At 34.0% G+C, this 20,458-nt stretch overlaps 1 protein-coding gene across 7 annotated transcripts in view; it reads right to left on the minus strand.

Annotated features, from left to right (window-relative positions):
• The window catches only part of SS18 (SS18 subunit of BAF chromatin remodeling complex), a 69,720-nt gene that overhangs the window by 13,958 nt on the left and 35,304 nt on the right, over positions 1-20,458 (minus strand). For 5 of the 7 annotated variants that reach the window (XM_020872321.2, XM_020872320.2, XM_020872316.2 and 2 more), the window contains exons 4-9: positions 19,872-20,025; positions 16,201-16,422; positions 5,927-6,094; positions 5,175-5,279; positions 2,248-2,340; positions 1,411-1,530 (exon numbers count right to left, since the gene is read on the minus strand). In XM_020872321.2, coding sequence (XP_020727980.1) covers positions 1,411-1,530; positions 2,248-2,340; positions 5,175-5,279; positions 5,927-6,094; positions 16,201-16,422; positions 19,872-20,025 — 862 coding nt within the window. The remainder of the gene's footprint in view (positions 1-1,410; positions 1,531-2,247; positions 2,341-5,174; positions 5,280-5,926; positions 6,095-16,200; positions 16,423-19,871; positions 20,026-20,458) is intronic. The other 2 variants (XM_020872323.2, XM_070452766.1) reach the window with 1 other exon arrangement.

Consider the following 20,458-nt stretch of genomic DNA (forward strand, 5'->3'; position numbering starts at 1 on the left):
AAGGCTACTTGACTTACATTCCAGGATGGCTCTAAGGGAGTGACCACACCATAGTAGTTATCTGGGTAATTAAGACCGTTTTTGTATAATTCTTCTGTGTATTCTTGCTACCTCTTCTTAGTCTCTTCTGCTTCTGTTAGGTCCTTACCACCTCGGTCCTTTATTGTGTACATCTCTGCATAAATGCCCCGTTAGCTCCAATTTTCTTGAAGAGAACTCTAGTCTTTCCCCTTCAATTATTTTTCCTTTATTTCTCTGCATTTTTCATTTAAGAAGGGCTTTTATCCTCTCTTTGCTATTCTCTGGAACTCTGCATTCAGTTGAGTATATGTTTCCCTTTCTGCCTTGCCTTTCACTTCTCTTCCTTCCTCAGCTATTTTGTAAAGCCCCTTCAGACAACTACTTTGCCTTCTTGCGTTTCTCTTTGGGATGGTTTTGGTCGCTGCCTCTCGTACAACATTACAAATCTCTGTCCATAGCTCTTCAGATACTCTGTCTACCAGATCTAGTCCCTTGAACCTATTTGTCACCTCCCCTGTATAATCATCAGGGATTTGATTGAGGTCATACCTGAATGGCCTGGTGGTTTTCCCTACTTTCTTCAATTTAAGCCTGAATTTTGCAATAGGGAGCTAGCTCATGATCTGAACCACAGTCATTTAGACATATTGATGTAAAAAAAAAGAGACCCTGTTAGCAAAAGATGATACCTAATTAAGAAGCTATATCTCCTATCATAGGAACTATACTTTCCTATATCTCAATAGTCATAGATAATTAAGACTGATATTTCAGACTGATATATCAGGTCTGTATCATTCCCCACTCCCTATCTAATAGATAGCCAACTAGTAAATACTACAGTGAGAATATAATAAGAAAAAATGGCTATACTTCCTCCAAACTCTGTAAGATACATACCTGCAATAAACATACCCCCATGAAAAGTGTACACTGCTATTTTAAAAGGGCATGACAAAAACAGTTTCTCTAGACATTCCAAATGGACCTCATTTGTACACTAAAGGATCAATGTTACTTTTCATGGTAACAGTCATTAGTTTTGGAAACGAATTTGCCAAGCAGATTATGTAGATACTGTTAGTAATCACCCAACTCATCAGTTTTCTAAGCACATACAAAGCTACTGGTTGGTCATGAATGCCAAACAGGTTTAGGAATTGATTAATTAATGAATTCATTTCAAATGACTTTCTATACCTTACCTGTGGTCAATGAGCCATCTCCAGTTTATGCTTTCTCTTAAACAGACTACTAGTTTTAAGAACATTTTAAAGAGACACTCCATGAGCAAACTGAGCTAAAGCTGTGAATTTTCAAATGAACATTAAATATCCACTTCCACATTTTGAGGGGAGGGACAAAGTTAAAACTTCCAGAAGCAATTACCATAGCCCTGCTGCTGTCCTGGGTAGCCTTGCTGCCCTGGGTACTGCTGCTGGGGTGGGTAGCCCTGTTGGGGAGGTGGTCCTTGGTAGGCATCTTGCTGTTGGCCATACTGTGAATTTCCTACATGATAATTGGAGAAGAGGACAAAAAGAAAATACTGAGGAGTTTGCTTAATTAACTTTTTTCCTCTAAGATGCATAGCCAACAACACAAGAACAAAATGAAATGCTATATTGATTTTTTAAAGTTAACAAAACAAAGAAAAAACTCAAACCAAACAGAAGGATTTCGGCCAAACAAACTGCAGTTAAAGCCAATTTTGCAAGGTTGAACTGCAGCATTTTCAGCGTCTCTGCCATACGAGCATTACATTTACTGGAACATCACAGTCATAAGATCATGACTATGCTAAATAAAATAAAAAAGACAAAAATTAAAGACAGCTACAAGAGCACACACTAGCTACACAAGATCAGCAAGCTGTTTCCTAGAGGCACTAAACTTATATGTAAAATTATACATATGTGAACACACAACAAGAAAAAAAAAATTGGATTGATGGATTTATGTTCAAATAGAAAATTTCCACCGGGGAAAAAAATTATTTTAAAATGTTTTAGTCTTTTTATGGTTGTTAGAAATGGCAAGTCATGGTTATACATTTTAAATATTTGTAGGAAAATTATTCTGATTGTTCTAGGCTCCCTGGAACTTTCAAGACAGCCAGCAACTAGTATTCTACGAGAGCTTTGCATGGGTAGAAGTTGTCTTATGCAAGAATTTTTGTTCCTGTAGAAGGGGATATATATGTGTATGTGTGTGAAGGTATATAGATACCTCCTTCGTAGTAATGTTGTGAGGAATCCTCATAAGGCCTATCGTAGCCTTGTTCAGGATACGACGGTTGCTGATAACCGTAATCATTATGACCTACATCAATTCGACAAGAGACAGGAAGAAACGTTAATGGCCACTGAGTGAAAACCCTAAATATATTTATACTTTCAGATAAAACTGAAAAAAAAAAAGAAAAAGAAATGGAAATACATAAAAAATAATTTCAATTGCATTAGCCAAATATTTACCAAATGTGATTGCTTTCATATTGAGATAACGTGCAATTTTCTTTTTAAAGCAAAAAACAGTTTTAGAAACATTACATTTAGTCTTAACTCTGATAATCCTCATCAAGGAGGGGAAAAAAAACTCTATCTTCCATTTTTTTAAAAAAAAGAAAAGAAAAGCACTTAGGCCTTTCACATGTAAATAACCTGAACTAAATTAGAATAAGCAAAGGAAGCAATTATCATATTTTGTCAAACACCTGTTCTGCTGATCGCCAATTCCTCAGCATATGCTAAAACAATGCAAAATATAAAAGAGCTCATAAGTTCTTTTCCCCCTAAAAGAAACTTAAATATTTCACATTCTGTATTAACTTCCTTGAAGTATCTGTATCTCAAAGTATTTTCAGATGCAAAAATATATTGCTTAATGCTGACATTCTAGGAGCCTTTAGAAAATATTTCTAGAGTATCATAAACATACACCTTCATAAAATTAATACTGTGTTAAGTGCCAGAGCACACTTTTAATTTTAAGGCACAATAAGTTACACCTGCAAGATGACTAGGCTTAGTCCTTTTAACTTAGTTGCTCAAAGAAATTGCAGGAAAAAACCTTTCCGTTAGCTAAAATCTGAACTAAATTTTAGAATACCTAATTAAGGAAGGAGGAATATAGTTATGAACAAATATAATACTCATAACTCTAGCATTTCAGTGTTTCCAAACCACCTCCTAAGTATCTACATTATAGATTGGCAACCTATGGCCTGCAGTCTAAATAGAGCCAGTGGCTTGTTTTTGCAAATTAAGTTTCACTGGAACAATCATACCCATTCATATTTTCTATAGCTGTTTTCATGCTACCACAAAAGTTTAGTAGTTGAGACCAAGACCATAGGACTTGCAAAGACTAAAATATTTACTCCCTTGCCCTTTACAGAAAAAAGTTTGCTGGTCCTTATCTACATATTTACTGGCATAAGTATCTAAACGTAGTAAGAAAACATCCAATGCTGTTTAAGAAAATTGAATGTTGCTATAAATGAAATACTCTATGTAAATATCAGACAAATATATTAATACACATTTACATAAAAATGATATACAGCTTAAATTTTTAAATTCCATTGTACAACAAAAGAATTATTTATAGCAACCTTAAAGTTCTGCTATTTATAAGAACAATGTATCTATTTAGAAAGTTCATATTTATAACAATATAAATTTCATGTTTCACGAAATACTCAGTAACAGAATAATGGTGTTAAATTCACCTCAATTACTTAAAATATGTATTTTAAAAATTAAACAAGACTATCATTTATCTTCAGCAGACTATACCTAATGTATTTAGCAACCTAGATTTCTTTAAAATATCTATAGTATATAAATGTAACTAAAGTTTTTCAAGGAAAAAAAAGTTAAAACAATGTCTACAATGTGAAAGGAAAACAAAAGAACTGCAACATTCTAAATAACTGAGGGCAAGTAAAAGATTTTTTAAAATATATTTTCTAACCAAAATTATCCATATGTATCACTACCACTAAGAAACACAATTTTTGTGTGCAAAATTCTATAAGGCGTGTTTGTTCTGCCTATATAAGCAGAACCTCTGCAGGAAAAAAACAATGTCCTTATACCACTTAGGATTTATACACTGACAGAAAGTGGCTGACAAAATGCTTTTTTAAATACACCAAGTCATATCCTCCTGCTAGCTTACATTAGCTTCTAGTTAAATAGTCTCAACATTTCAGTTTCAAATTCTTAGTTTCTCCAAGTTTCTCTGTTAAGTAGTTTTACCTAATTACATCAAGGGAGCTTAATATAAATAAAGATTTTGGCAAATCCTTCCAAACAAGATAGATCATTTTGTAATGTGAACAGCCACCTCTATCTGATCAATTTTATATGTCTGGATTATTTTTTCTTCAATATTGTATCATAAAATTTTCAAGCATACAAGAAAACAAAGAACTGTATGATGACAGTCTACTTGTATGCTTGGCTTACTACTAAACACAGTACATCTTTTACGGATGATTTTTTCACAAGCTACCTTCTCGTTAAAAAATAAAATTACCATTAAACTAAATAACTAGAGTTAAAATCTGATTTTCAAATGCTTTTCTATTCTATTAACTCTATATAAATAGCTATATTATGGATACAATTTAGCCTCCAAAGTTTTTCTCAAATGCAAATGATAACATATATAAACCATAGTTCTTTGAGACGTATGTAATATTAACTAACAGGATACAATTTGGTAGAATACTCAAGAATTATATTCTCTTTGTATTTATACAATGAATAAAAGTAAATCAACAGTTGAACTTTATGATGTATGAATTACCTCAATAAAGCTGTTTCTTAAAAAAGCAAATCAGTAACACTTGCTTTGGTTCAAATGAACAATTCCAGATACAAAAGGATCTTCTTTTACATAAGATAGGATTCCAATGATAGAACATGTTGCCTGACGATACGAATATGGAATTACCAAGCAAAATATACTTTAAAATAGATTATAAATTAATGCCACGATTGATGCTTTAGATTACTGAAGTGTTTCTAAATTTGGAAGAAACACAGTGTTAGTTTCTTCATTCTCATCACAATGCTTTGAACAGCTGGCTACATTAACACTGGGCAGGGGTAGAAACTGGGACAGTTAACACTGGGAGAGATTACCATCAGGGTAATACTGCTGGCTCATGCCTTCTGGAGGGCCTTGTCCACCGTGACTGTACTGGTCCCCGTAGTAGTCTTCCTGGCCTGAATACTGCTGCGGTGGACCTGAAAACCCACAACCAGTCAAGACGTAAACAGTCTGTTCTCTGTGTCATCAAAGGCGTTCGGTCCAATCTGATGTTATGACAGATTATTTCTCAGCCGCAGATTCCCCATCCCACGCTCTACCATCTCAGACACTTCTGACTTTTCTTATACACACACATGCATAAACACACAGCAACAACACACACCACATTTCACAGAAATCAATGTTAAGACCATACATGCAATGTCAAACAATACCAACTCAAAAAACACAAACACTACCTTCCTAAAAAGAGATTCAAACTGCAGAAAATTAACTTCCTGATATTAGTGCAGTTTGAAAGAAATTAGGGTTTGTTTCTGATCATACATTTAGTAATTTCTCAAAAATAAAATGGTGTTTTCTGCTGTAAGTTAGTGAGCTTGTAATAATTTGATGACATAACCTTTTCCCAGAAATGAATAAACAAAATCATAAACCAGGGAGTTCATATCCACTTTTCGTGACCCTCTGTGCCTACTATACCCATTACCTTTTAAGAAAAATAATAAAATATGATTTTCAAAATCAAGAAAGAAAAGGCTCTAACTTTGCCTATATGAAAACTTCGTTAAAATGGAAAGCCTCTCGAGCACTGTGAGAATTTCTCCCCGTGGAGCCATACCCTGTTGAGGTGGTCTATAGGGGGGGATCTGCCTCTGACCCAGCATATGATTGCCTTGGTTAACTTGACTCATCATCCCCATTGGTGGCTGCTGGCCTTGGTAATGCTGCCCACCTCCCTGGGGCATGTTGTACTGTTGAGAAGGAGGCTGCTGGTGCATCACTGGACCTGAAAACAGGCAAAACATTACACACATAATTGCTGGCATATAACTTCAACATCTTAAGAGAAATACAAACTTCTTGTATTGCCACATAATCCCTCAACTAGGTAATTTATTGGAAGATAAACTGACTTCAAGTAATATAAACAAATCTCTTAACTACAGTTCACGTGCCTAAAATAATCTGCAAACTAGGAAAAACAAGCAATCCATGGTAGCTGATTTGAATTCCACTGGAGGAATGTTGTAGCAATTTCTTAAAAAACAGAGTGGTTATAATATATGAACTTGCTAAATGCATATATTTTTCATTATGTACTATGTAATATTTATCCAGACAACCTTTCCAGAAAAGACAGAATCTTACGCTACATAAGAAAATATCTCAAAACAAAAAAACCCACAAAAGTCACACAGCAAATGAGTATTTAAACAGAGGGAAAGAAATCTAATTCCTGGGTATGTCTTTTTCCTTTTTCAATGCCCAATCATTATATAACAGTAGACAGGGAATCTACAAATGCATTTATAAATGTACTACTTATATCAGTGGAATTTCATACACAATTTTAAAACAAAAACCTAAGGGTCTTCTATTTTTCAACTTTGTGAATATGCGTGTTCAGTCATGTCTGACTCTTCGTGACCCCCATGGACTGCAGTCTGCCAGGCTCCTCTGTCCATGGGATTTTCCAGGCAAAAATACTGGAGCGGGTTGCCATTTCCTTCTCCAGGGGGTCTACCCGACCCAGGGATAGAACTCTCTATCTCTTTCATCTCCTGCACTGGCAGAATGGTTCTTTACCAGTTGAGACACCAGGAAGTTTTTTCAACTTTAATATTTACAAACAAACGGTCTTCCTGAAATCAAAGGGCTATAAATACTTAATAACCTCTAACACACACAGTCAAAAAAACACGTAGGCAGAGAATTACAATAAGCCATAGACTTAGAAATCAGAACTGCATAGTTTCCTGAGTGAGCAATATCCAGACAGTAGAACAACCACTGCTACAGTATCATCACACTGGCAACAGTAAAAATGTATCACACGATATAATCAACAACCATGAAGTTCCGTGTTGCCATCTAACAAAGTAGGTAGCTCCTCAGAGGTTCACTGGGCTAAGTTAAGGTATGCAGAGCCCATCATTTGAACATTATAACCATTACTGCCTGAGAAGGATGTATGAGTTGTCTCCTAATTTCCTGCTTAAATAGCTACATGCCCCACCCCGCCTTCACTGACTTGGGGGAAGAATTAGAAAAGTTTTACAGGCAAAATTGTCCAGATGAGCCAAAAGCTCACAATTTACATAAAAAATTAAAAACGCAACACACCCACCACTTTAAATATATTTCTGACTAACAACAGCAGGAACAATGTGAGCAAAGAGAATTCACTCTTTTCCAATATGAAGAACTGGCTATCTAAAGAAGTACTCTATTACAGCGAAAATTCTTTTTTCTCCTATTTGCCTTCTTCTATTCTACTTCTTTTCAAATTTCTTTTTCCTTCTAATTTTGTCATAAATATACATCTTTCAAAGGTTACTCTGGGACTTTGTTGTCAACAAGGAAGTAAACTCAATCACAGGGATAAGATAGTTCAGTAGAGACTGGGAGGGGAAAAGAGAACCTGACACAGAACGCACTTGCTACCAGAAGTGCTCTCATGTTTACTTCATGTAAATCACTAACAACTACCAGAGGTAAGGATCCTAACTTTCCCGTGTTCAGCCAAGAAATCCAAAGATCAAGATTATATAAGCTAATAGACATCAACTGGGAATCAGGCAAAACTCCAGTTAGATTTCAAAGCAGATTTATTCCACTATTCTTCACTGCCTCTATTCCAGCTATAGCAAAGTTAGTAGTTCAGAAGCAAATTATGCAATGAAAAAGTTTCAAAATACTAATTTAATTAAGGGTACAATTATTAAAACATTTTGTATATTGAACACTAGCATTCATAATAGAATAGGCAGCATAATTGACCATTTATAGAATTCATTTCCAGTAAATGAAGGTTTTGCCTTGTCTTTCTTCTTCAACATTGATTAAAGATCTCTTGTTTTAACAGAAGATCACTAAAAAATTAAAGCATATAATATGCAGTGGAACCAAAATTAAAGGAGAAAGAAAGCAAAACCATAACAGTTGGGGGAAAATCCAAAAAGACACAATAATAACAAAGTTCTAAGGTTTGCTCTAAAGGAGAAAACTAATTCTAGTTTAAGCCCTAGATAGAAAAAACCATGCCACTTGTGCTTTATCTTTTGGGACTGTCAGCAGTTCCAATCCCAAAGAGCTCAATTATCACCCTTCTCTTATTTTCTGTCACTTCTCTCCTTCTAAGGATCCACGACATCACTCAAGATCAAGCCTAAAACTGCAGAAAACAGAGCAGGAGAGCACTGCTAGACCACAGCACTTTTCATCTTTTTCCTTGAATCCTTATCTATTAAAAAACTATGACTTAATTCTGATTGTTTAGGAAGCATATTATTTTTCTTATGATAATGAAATATGTCACACTGGCAAATAAATGTGTATTGACATACTAAGTGATGTAAGAGTGCTAAATCTCAAAAGGCTACCCCAAAATAAGTTCTAAAAATCTGTGCTACAGAATAAAGATTACAAAATGAGTCTATTATAACCATTTTCTACAAAGTGTCACATCACACATTACTATATGCTTAAAGGCTATTTTTTATCTTTCACATAAACCTTTCTGACACTAAGAAGTACTTACTATAAAGGATGATATATACAAAGATCCTACTATCAAATACTCTATAGAAACAATGTCCTATATTTTAATCATATGTTGAGATGCAAAATAATAAAACTCTAAAGTCATATTATTAATCTATGAATAATTTCAAAAGATTAAAAATGACAGCTAACAGTTAATGAGCACTTATTATGGCCCAGGCATTAAGTTAAGAGCTTTATGTCTATTATTTATCCTCCTCAAACCCAATGAAACAGGTAGTATTGTTGTCAACTTCACTTTACAAGTAAGAAAACTTAAGGCATACAAGCATTAAGACTCTTACCTAAAGTTGTATGGCTAGGAAATGGTGAGAAATCTAAAGCCATGCTCTTAGCCATTATGTGTAACTTCTCCAAAGTCAAATCAGACTTCTCCATGTAATATCTCATCTCCAAGAAAAACAGTCCTACATAACATTATCACTATAATAATAAAATCCTAGAATACAGTAAGTTTCTTCTTTTCATCTATTATCTCTGTGTTATAGTAAGAATGGCTATGAAACTATAGATAATATCCACTCCAAGCCCATTTTCTTGTTCATCTGTCATCACCTATTGCTCACATTTTACTACTTGTTCCTTAGCCATTCAGTCTCAAACTAAACCATTTACAGCTCTCATTTGAAAGTATTACTAATGGTTTATTTGTAAGAAGAAAATCCCTGTATTTCAGTAAATTCACTAACCCACTACCTATTAAAATGCCATTTAAAGTGAATAGGATTCTTTACCTACCTAAAATCTACACCTGCCTTCATTAAGAGTTTTAAGTGGTTCATAAGACATTTAGAAAAAAACATCAAGGGTAAAAGAACAAGAGCTAAGTAAGAAAATCTCAGAAGTTTAGTAAAGTCACTGTTAACTAGTACAAACCGAGCTGAATTTCCTAGCAACCAATGAAGAAACAGAACCATGACAGCTTTTATCTTGTAAAAAGAACAATTTTTAGAGAAATCCCATAAAAGTATTTAAAAAGTACTGAAACGTAACAGTATCAACAACTTTTGTTATTGTTGTTAAGTTCTTCAGTAACACAGACCACCCTTCCATGCAGCTCCACAGAGCAACCATTTCTTAAGGCTGTGACTCTGTCCCCAGGGGACATTCAGTCAAGTTTGGAGGCATTTTGGTTGTCTCCACAGGTGCTGGGGGTTGCCTACGGCCACCTAGTGGGTACGAGATAGAAATACTGCTAAATATCTCTGCACGGGGTAGGCCCCCACAGGAGAGACCGATGTAACTCAACATGCCAATAGTGCTGAGTTAAGAAGTCCTGGATTCTCAAGGGCATAATTCTACATCATAGGCATCTCTACAAACTAGTCTGAGGATTAGATTGTATATTTAGCTTTCTGCTGATTGAAAATTAGGAAAGGGATGTGTTGTGGCTTCATAAATCTGACAAAGCAAAAAGCTACGCAATTTCTCAGTCAACTCCTCTGAACAGTTTCAACTATACTATATAATATTAATTCAAAAACAAAGCCCCTGTAGACTGCATCTACTGTAGACTGAAAGGAATTCCAAAAGCTTTAGATTTATGCGACACAAGTGACAATCTACTGTGAAAGTAAAGGCCCCATCTTGTTTAAACAAAAAGCCATGGAGATGGGCTATATGATAACATACAGCTTTGTGTCAACTTACCATGAAAGCTGAAAGTTATGAAGCATCAGGTACAGGAGAGATTATCCTGCCCAGATAAACTTCAGATGGAATAGGCTGTATAAACAGGCATGACTTGGAAGATTTGTAAAATGTAATTTCTAAAATTTACCACAAGATTCTCAATTAATGCGCATGGGGTAGAGCAGACAAACCTTGTTTTAACAGGTACCCCTGATGATTCTGATGCCGGTGGTCTTAGGATCACACTTTGAGATAAAGACTTCTAACAGAAAAAAGTAAATCAATCATCCCCTTTTACCATAAATGAAGCTAGATTATGGTTAACACAAAACATTTAAACTGGAGTAAAACAGCATCCCATAAAGTCACCTAGGATGTTAGTTATGAAAGGAAGGCCAAGGAGTGTATGTGTTACAAATACATCAAAACCCAGTGAATGAGACACTTTTAAGATTTATTTCATTGTATGTAAATGTTACCTTATTTAAAAAAAAAAACTATTAAAAGAAAAAGGAAAAAGTTTTAAACGTTGTGCTCTAATGCTATGCAGACTAAAGTGTTAATGGGCAAAAGTATAATAATATCTGCAAAACACTCGGAAATGCATTTTAAAAGAAGATGCTATTAATGGATGAGTAGAATACAGGGGGCAACGATACAGGTACAATTCCTTTAAGTTTTCTGTACGTTTGAAATTTTACATTAAAAAAAAACCCGGGAGAAAAATTTTAAATTAATCCTAAAAGAATATATGAAGACTTCTCAAAACTCAACAGTTAGACAATAATTCAACTAGAAAATGGGCAAAAGACATGAAAAGACATTTCACTGAAGAGGATATACAGATGGCAAATAAGCACGTGAAAAGATGTTCAGCATGGCCAGTCATTGGGGAGATGCAAATTAAGGCCACAATGAGGTGTGATCTACTACTCATTTTTAGAACAGCTAAGATTTTTTAAAAATTGACCATACCAAATGCTGGCAAGGATCTGAAGAAAGCAGATCCCACAGGCACTGTGCGGCTGGGATGGTAAAATGGGAGAGGTACTTTGGCAGTTTCTAAAAAAATTGAATATATAACTGGTAGTAAACCACTATATAATAAGAGTAAATATAACAACCCTGGCTATGATAATATTTTTTGCCCTTTATATTTATATGGTAAAGGTACTGAAAGAAAAATTTCCCACTACTCTAATGTCAAGCTTCTAGATCAGATCATTATCACTTGCAACTTATGAGCTAAATGAATCAAGACTTTCTTAATACTGTTCAAACAAAACTAAAGCCAGAAATAAATTAGGTCTTATGGCTAAAGAAGACAATAGCCAATAAACAGATCTCAAGTTCTCATTATTACAAAAAAAAACCCTTGTTCTCATTTTATGTAAATTATACAAATAATTATGGAATTAGGCTTTTTAAATGCATCATCTCACTTAATACTTAAAGAAATTAAGAAAATTAAAGAGAGGTCCCATACACAGTACTCTATGGGGCCAAGACTTGGATCCAAGTCTGAAGAATTATATACCATACCTGGAAGTTGTGAAATATATGCTTTAGCACAAACATAAAAATTTGTGAAAATCCTTACATTTGAATATGTAATATGTAAGTAAAATGGTGTTAAAATCTGGAAAGCTATAATCACTAAAGCCTGGGAATGAAAAATATGCTGGTTTGATCAAATGTTAACTGTTGGTCCAGAAAGCCTACCACTCTATTTAAATTAATTAGACTTTTAAGAAACATCTTTAAGGCACTAACTCTATATCTTTCTGGGTTATCATGTAGCATTTGGTTTCAGTTCCCATTCACTGAAAAGACAGATCTGCATGCCTACCCCCAGGTTTTGTTCTAGACACCAGGACAAAAGAGGCAAACCTCTGCCTCTTTGGAGCTGTCTGAGTTGCAGTGGAGCGAACGCTATGTTAGTGAGTAGATCCAACACGTAAGAAGGTGATCAACTGTGAACATGAGCCTTACTCTTAAAGTTCAAAGTGAACATCACTGAACTTAATATGGGAAATAGTTAAAATAACACAGTAAGTAGATCAGATTAACTATTTACAACATTGTGCAGCAATTTAAGAAAGAAATTAACATCAAAAACTTGCTAAACCACTCATCTAAAAACAGCTGTCCTCATAAAAGAATATACACTAAACGCTAAATTTAAAAATATTTGCTTTCTCAATTCACACACATAAAACTACAACTAAAAGTAGGTACCAACTGCAATGCCACTGTCATGTAAGTTTATTTAACTTATAATTTTTTAATGACCATGAATATAGAAATCAGTAAATTTAATGAGGCCATGTTTGGTATGGTAGGTCTACATGTTTTCACTATATTAGACTTTGCATTAATTTGGTTTACTATTATTTTTCAATTTTACAGTAAAAATTTAAAAGCTGAAAACAGCTTTTAGAGAATTAATGACATCCAAAGACATTCCATAATTTCATTGCCAGAAATGATACTTTTACTATAACACTAGTACACAATGTCCCCTTTTATATTGGAACTATGAGTATAAATTATCATGCTGCTTCTCCTTCCTTTTTTAAACAATCAAAATGATAAACAGAAAATATATAAGATATCTATCTTTCGAATTTATTTCAATCAGACTCCAAAATACATGACAAAATTTTTAGACGAGTATTATTTTCCTCCTGAATTTCATTTTCAAAGCAGGGAGAAAAAAAAGAAGGAAAGGAAAGGAAATGAAAGGAGAGAGGGTAAAAAACAAAGCCACTTCAAAACTACCAGAATAAAACACATCTAGGTCTTGACCAGCAATGTTCTATTTAAAAAACTACTAAGACATCATCAGATAAAGTACCCAAATATGTCACCTAAATAATAATTATTAATGTGACAAAGGTTAAATAATTGTTATTTGTTTTTAAAACACAATTATCTGGGCTGGCTTTTTCTCCCCTTTGTTTGTCATTGGACAGAGATTTAATCTAAGAAATTCCACTATTTCATTGTTAAATATTTAATAAATTTCATTGTTAAAAAATAAGTGGTTTTAACATTTTTTTCCTAATATCTCTTGATGTAGAGATATGTATACAGAAATAAGCAGATAGTCAAAAGGCCTCAATGTTTTGAAATCTGAACTAAATCAAAGAACAGCAAATAATATTTCAACAAATAATAACAAAAAATTTTTAAAGTAGAAAACATTTCCTTTTATAGAATATTGATATTCTTCTAAGCTTTATTTTAAAACGTAGTCTCCTCTAATTTCTTTCACCTATTTATCAAAACAGAAAAAATGTAATGTAAAACATGTAGCTTATTTGTATAAAACTAAGGAAAGGTTTTATAATAAAATAAATATTAAAACCTCAAATAAAACATGTCATGCTGAACAAGTTTTTAAAAATCCAACAGGTACCATGTAATTAAAGTATTTTTATAAGGAATTCCAAAATATTTTTATAAGGAATTTAACTGAAAAGTTTTTTGTGATTAAGAAAGCAAGTATTGCTAAAAACTCATATAACTTTCCCTCCTTTTTTCCATGGTAATTGTAATTTTCTTCGGTGGTTCTTGATTCTGAAATGCAAAAATTTAACTGAAAAGCTTTATATTTGTCCTGAAGAGATTTTTTAAAACAGTGGTAATTTCCTCAATAACATCCTCTTTTCTTTTGAAATGTAGCTTTTATTTCTAAATCAGATCCTCAAAGTCATGTTTTATACAGTCTATTTTCTATTCATAAATTCACAAATTATGAGAACAAAGAAAAAGTAAAATAACTTCTAAAAGAAGAAAAAACTACACATTGATACAAATAGGACATTTTTCAGTAGAACACTGTGGGGTGTTGGGGGTGATGCACAAAATAGGTGAAAGAGATTAAGAGGTACAAACTTCCAGGTATAAAATAAGTAAGTCATGGTGGTATAATGTACACATAGAGAATATAGTGAATAATATTTAACAATTTAGTTCAATAACAGATGGTAACTGTTCTTGTGGTTATCATTTCATAATGCATGAAACTAACAAATCATTATGCTATACACCTGAAACTAATACTGTATGTTAACTGTAACTCAATGAAAGAAAAATAATTTTAAAGAACAGTAATAGCTGGTGGCTATGTTTTGAACAGAAACTCCTATGAAACTTCAATTCCTTTTTCCAAAAACAGTAAAACAATTTTCTCCATACACATTGCTGCATATGTTATTTTTCTTCTTCAAATCTTAAGCACATGCTCAGTTGCTCGGTTGTGTCTGACTCCTTGGCAAACCCATGGACTTTAACCTGCCAGGCTCCTCTGTCCGTGGGATTTCCCAGGCAAGAATACTGGAGTGGGTTGGCATTTCCTTCTCCAGGGGATCTTCCTGACCCAGGGATCAAACCCAGGTATCCTGCACTGAGGGCGGATTCTTTACCACTGCGCCACCTGGGAAACCCCTTCAAATCTTAAGATGCCACATCAAACCATGCTGTAGCAACCTCCATTTTCGCACACGTATTATCTAAGTGAGCCACCATTACGGTGGCTGCTGTAAAGAATCGCTATTGCTTTTCTTTGCTCTCTTTCCTGGTAATCAAACTGTATACGAAACATCTGAACCCCTCCTGATCGAGCACTGACTGGATCTTGCTGTGGTTTTGAACCTTTATTTGATATAACTTAAAAAAGGAAATATTCCATAATGGGCACTCAACAACTTTCAGGGGAAAAGAATGGAACAAGTGCCAGTGCTGTGAAGCTATGTTCATTGACAATTTGTTCCATTTATTTGCCTTTGTTTCTGGTGTATTTTACCAAAATTATAGAAAATATCTGTAGATTATAAAATCACAATATATTATTTCATCAAAAAGAATGATCAACAGATTAACATTAACTTCCTTTATCTGGGTGTATTTTGGTGACTTGTTTTTCATAAGCAAAATCTAGAGAATTTTATTGCAAATACATTTAATTCTATCTGAGACTCTTAACCTCACCACATTTCATAATTGAAACAGCTTTAAGCTGGCAACAGGCCAAATGTTTAAACAGGCAATTAGCAGAACAGAGCGCCACTTACTGGTTTTTAGTTATTATTCACAAGAATACTTAAAAGAGAAACATGATAACAATTTCATTCTCTGAGATTGGTAATAAACTTTAATAGACTTCACACCACTCTAATAACAAAAGAATACAGCAGCACCTCCACTGAACATTCTAACAACAAATTATCTTAAAATTACCTTTAATGCTGAAACACAGCATCAGAAAACATTAAATCAAGGAAGATTCAAAGAAAATTAATATATTCTTCACAAGTAAAATGAACCACAGAGCAGATGCTTTTTAAGGGATGTACTTAATAAAATAAAATTTTATTTTCTCAATTCTCTAGGTCTAACCAAATGTTCTGTTATTCACCAATTAGCTTCAAAATCCAAAAATACTGTCTCAAATAAACTGTCCAAACAATATAAAAATAAATAGGCTTAAAAAGCTAAACTGAGCAATTTAATTCCTAAATGTAAAAGAAAAAAATATTTTCAGCTGGTTTCAAACTTGATGTTCCTTTTCTGAGTATGACTTACTTCAAACTTGTGTTTTTGAAACTCAGCTAACATTTTGAAAAAACTGCTCGATTTTCAAAAGCTAATGGAGCATGCTAGTCAAGAAGGGTATAAAGAAAGCTAACTTACCTTGGTTTGGTTGCATACTCATATTTGGTCTGGGGCCATAGTTTCCCATGGGCTGCCCTTGACTCATGGTCATCTGGTTCTGCACTGGCATGCTCTGGGATGACGGCACGGAATGGTTGTAACCTCCCATGGACCCATGGCTACTTGAAGGCATGTTCATGGAACTGTTTGTCATATTAAGTTGATTGGGCCCAGGTCCCTGCATAGGCATATGGTTGGGCCCTAGAAGAAAAGTGATCAGAACCAAAATATGAAAGTTAAACAGATGATCTCTACAAAAGCGCCTTAAGAAGCTATTTTTTTTTGCATTAATGCAATAGTAATGCCAAATGATAACTTGAGTACTGAATCAATAGCCGAAGAAGTAAATGCTTTACTTGAATGATAGCAAATGCTGTAAGGTGGACTACTATTCTCATTTTACACATTAAGAAACTGATGCTTTTGAAAAGCCAGAAACATTCTAGAAAAATTAAAAAAAAAAAAACAGTATGAAGGAGGACTTGCTTTATAAGAGACCAAAACATATGAAGCTGAATTAAAAGTGTGCAGTGCTAACACATAAATGAACAAATTAACAGATCAATGAATCTAGAGCACAATCTAAAAACTGACCCAAAAGCACAACCTGGTAAATGACAATGGTTCTGATACTAAGTATCTGCGAGCAAAAGAAAGATAATTCAGTAAGTGATATTGTGACAACTGAGTAGACATCTGGAAAAACACAGGTTGGATCCCTACCATGTTTTTTCTAGCAAAACTAAGTCCAGATGTATAAAAGAATTAAACATTAAAAAAGAAGAAAGAAAAAGTAAGGAAACCAAGAAAGAGTATTTCAAACTGGAGAATTTCTAAAATAAACTTAGAGTGGAAGTGCTTTCTTAAGTATACAAAAAAAAACTCAGAACTGTAAAAGATTTATTAACTAGAGTACATAAAAATAAAACATTTGCACATGATCAACAAAGCAAAATTAAATAACAAAAAGATTAACTGGGGAAAATTGTTTACAAGAAATATCACAGACCAAACTAATTACTTAACATATAAACTAAGTAGGTAAAACTCCACCAGCAGTAAACAGGCAAAGTACATATGAAACATCAGTTCACACAAAAGCTGCAAAAAGGCCATAGACATAAGAAAATTCCTTGTTTCATTTAATATAGTAAAAAGGCAAATTAAAACCATGAGATCCATTTTTCATCTTTTAGATTTGCAAAGATCAAAAGTTTTGTCCAACCATATTATGAAGAAAAAAGCACTTTCATTCTTCATTGGAAGACTATAAATGTAACAAGTACTATTTTTATGTAGACCAATATGGCAATAGCTACCATATTATAAAATGCATATACCTTTAACCTAGCAATTTCAGTTCTGGGACTTTATCCTATATACAAGTTTTTGAGTGAATATGTATATGGATACAAAACTGTAAGTTTGTTTACTTATTTATTTATATTTCATAGGCATATTCACAAAAGTGTAATTTTTAAAACCAAAAGACTAGAAATAACCTATATTTCTATCAGAAGGAAATTGTCCAAATAAATGAGGCATCCATAAAAAGAATGTAATACAGTCATCAAAAACAATGAGGCAGCTCTTTATATACTGAGTGGTCTCCAAAGTGTATCTTTATATACTCTCGGTCTCTAAGGGAAATTTTTTAAGAGGTAAAAATATGAAATATAATACTACCTAACATATGCTACCATTTGTGTTTAAAAAAAAAAAAAAAGAAAGAAAAAAGAATGTACACCAGCACATGTTTTAAAGGGTAACTAGACACCAATGACTATCTGGAACAACGAGTCTGGGTAGATAGGGGCTGTGTGCCTTTTCACACCTTTTGATTTTGGCACCATAGGTATATATTATCTAGTTTTTTTTTTAACCTGCTAAATTTATTTTAAAGGAAGATACGTGACCAAGATCAAACAGCATATAAAGAGCACTACCACTTACAAGACAAAACATTCAAAACAAAACTAAAATCTGAAATTAAAAGCCTAGATACAAATTTGTGTGCATAAAAAGGTTGGCTAAATACCATATGAAACTTATTAAATAAAAACAATATAACTAACTGGACTTCCAATTTCTCCTACACCTAACTAAACTTTCTAACTATGAGTTGTTTTAGTTGTTCTCCAGTAATCTGGACAACCCAGGTTATAACTGGTTGAAAATCCCTGGCTCATAAAGAGATATCTTATTCCAGATGGCATTACACAAAAACCAAATGTCATGTTAACAATAATTATATTGCTGCTTGCTTGCTTCCTCAAGCCTTTGGCTTGAATGTTACCTGGAAAAGTTGAATCGAATTCCTAATTAAAGGCACCACCATAAAAACAAAAAAGAAATCACAAAACTCCCCTGACTTGCTAACCTGCACTGGCACTACCCTAACAGTTTTAAAAACAACGTGTCCTGATGATCCAAGTGTGGACAGAGCAAGAAGCTTCCTTCGACTACAACCAGAAGGAAGCGAGAAGCCTCCTTCTAACTAGCACCAACAAGCTGTTATGTCTTTAATCCTGCCTCCACGTGGGGTGAGGGCCATGTGGGCCATGACTGTGGAAGCCCCAGAAAGAAAGAGAAAGTTACCACCAAAACACCCCACCCTCTACATGACCAATCAATCACATATCGATCTCCTCTAAGCCAGGTCACCTGGCCTCTTTTGCTCTGTGCTTTCTACATCCACCCTCAACACCAATGCTACCGACACAATCAGTTGATACTATCCTAAGGATGCTAATACTAATTTTAAAAATAAACTTCTCTGTGATTTTAATTTACTCTCACTATTGCTATTTGTATAATACTTTATGTTAATGAAAATAACCTTTGTTTTTAGAAAGCAATAATATTCTCACATTAAATGTAGAAAACACCCCACCAAAAATTATGGGTGTGTGACTGTTGTTACAAAAACAAGATAATTTAAAGATACTTTTCAGATTAAAAATTCAACCCAGCAAAAGGTGTATAAATCAGCACCTGATGGTCTGAAAGATATTTTAAATAGCTCTAAACTTAAAATGGATAAACAACAAATGATGCATTATATAAGAAAGCTGACACTTTTCAGCTTTTGATTTTGCTCAATTTCCACATTTCCATTATGCTATAAACATATATATTCATAAAAATCCAAGCTCACTTTCAACAGACCAATGAGGAAATACTAAATACATTAGCACTTTAGAGAGTGTTTCGTTTTTATCTCCGCATGTGTTATTTTTTCAGCAGTATTGTTTCTGAGATCAATAAAATTTCAAGTAAATACAAAACTCAGAGAAATGTTATAATACATTTTTATAAACATTTTCATTCTTAAGCCACGATGCCATGCCTTTTTTCCCCCCCAAAAGCTTCTAAAGCCAGCTGTATTGCATAGTTTCAGACAGACTAAATTTAGCCAGTTCTGTTCATCAGAGGAATGCTGTGTGTCAGCTACATCAAAGCCCAAGGGCAGCCTGATAAACACTGAATACAGGTCACGTAGCTCTGTAGCTAACAAACTCTAAGAGAGCTTGGACTCGGGGGCATTCAAAGCAGTTTTGTCATCAACAATCTAAGTATCCCTTGAGCCCCCATGTCGTTTCAGTTGCTAAGCAACTCTGGTGTTAATGTCTTAGAGGAGAGAAACTTACCAGGCATCTGGCCGTTCATCTGGTTCTGCATGTGTGGTGCCGGAGGACCCCCACCTACCATTCCATCTGAAGGCATGTTGTGAGCGCGCGGAGGTGGGGGAGGGCCGCTCGGACTCATCCCTCCGGGACCCATAGGCATATTCTGTGTGGGTGGCTGAAAGAAGACAGTTTAGTAAAACAAGACAAACAGTCAGGCTAATATATTAAAGATGCATATGGTGTAACAGTTGCCTATATTATTCAAGTGAACAGGAGCAAAAACACACAAGCGTTTCAACTTATTCTACTGCATTTTAATCATGAGCTTATTCACATTGTGTTTAATACACTCCAAAAACTTCACAGGATCATCAGCATGGATGTATCCTCTGAACACCTTAGACCAAAAGAACCATAACTGAGGTATATTTTACTTAACAGTGAAAATTTAAAAATTGTAACATTCAATACAAAAAGAATTCTTGTTTATCTATCAAGATTTCTAAGGTGCCCACTATTGCTATTTCAATTATACTTTAAAAATCAAGCCTCCTTTCATTATTGATATAATGGGGTATATTTACTCTTAGTGATGTATTTCACCTTAA

This window comes from Odocoileus virginianus, chromosome 22, assembly GCF_023699985.2.
Source record: "Odocoileus virginianus isolate 20LAN1187 ecotype Illinois chromosome 22, Ovbor_1.2, whole genome shotgun sequence".
NCBI lineage: Eukaryota > Metazoa > Chordata > Mammalia > Artiodactyla > Cervidae > Odocoileus > Odocoileus virginianus.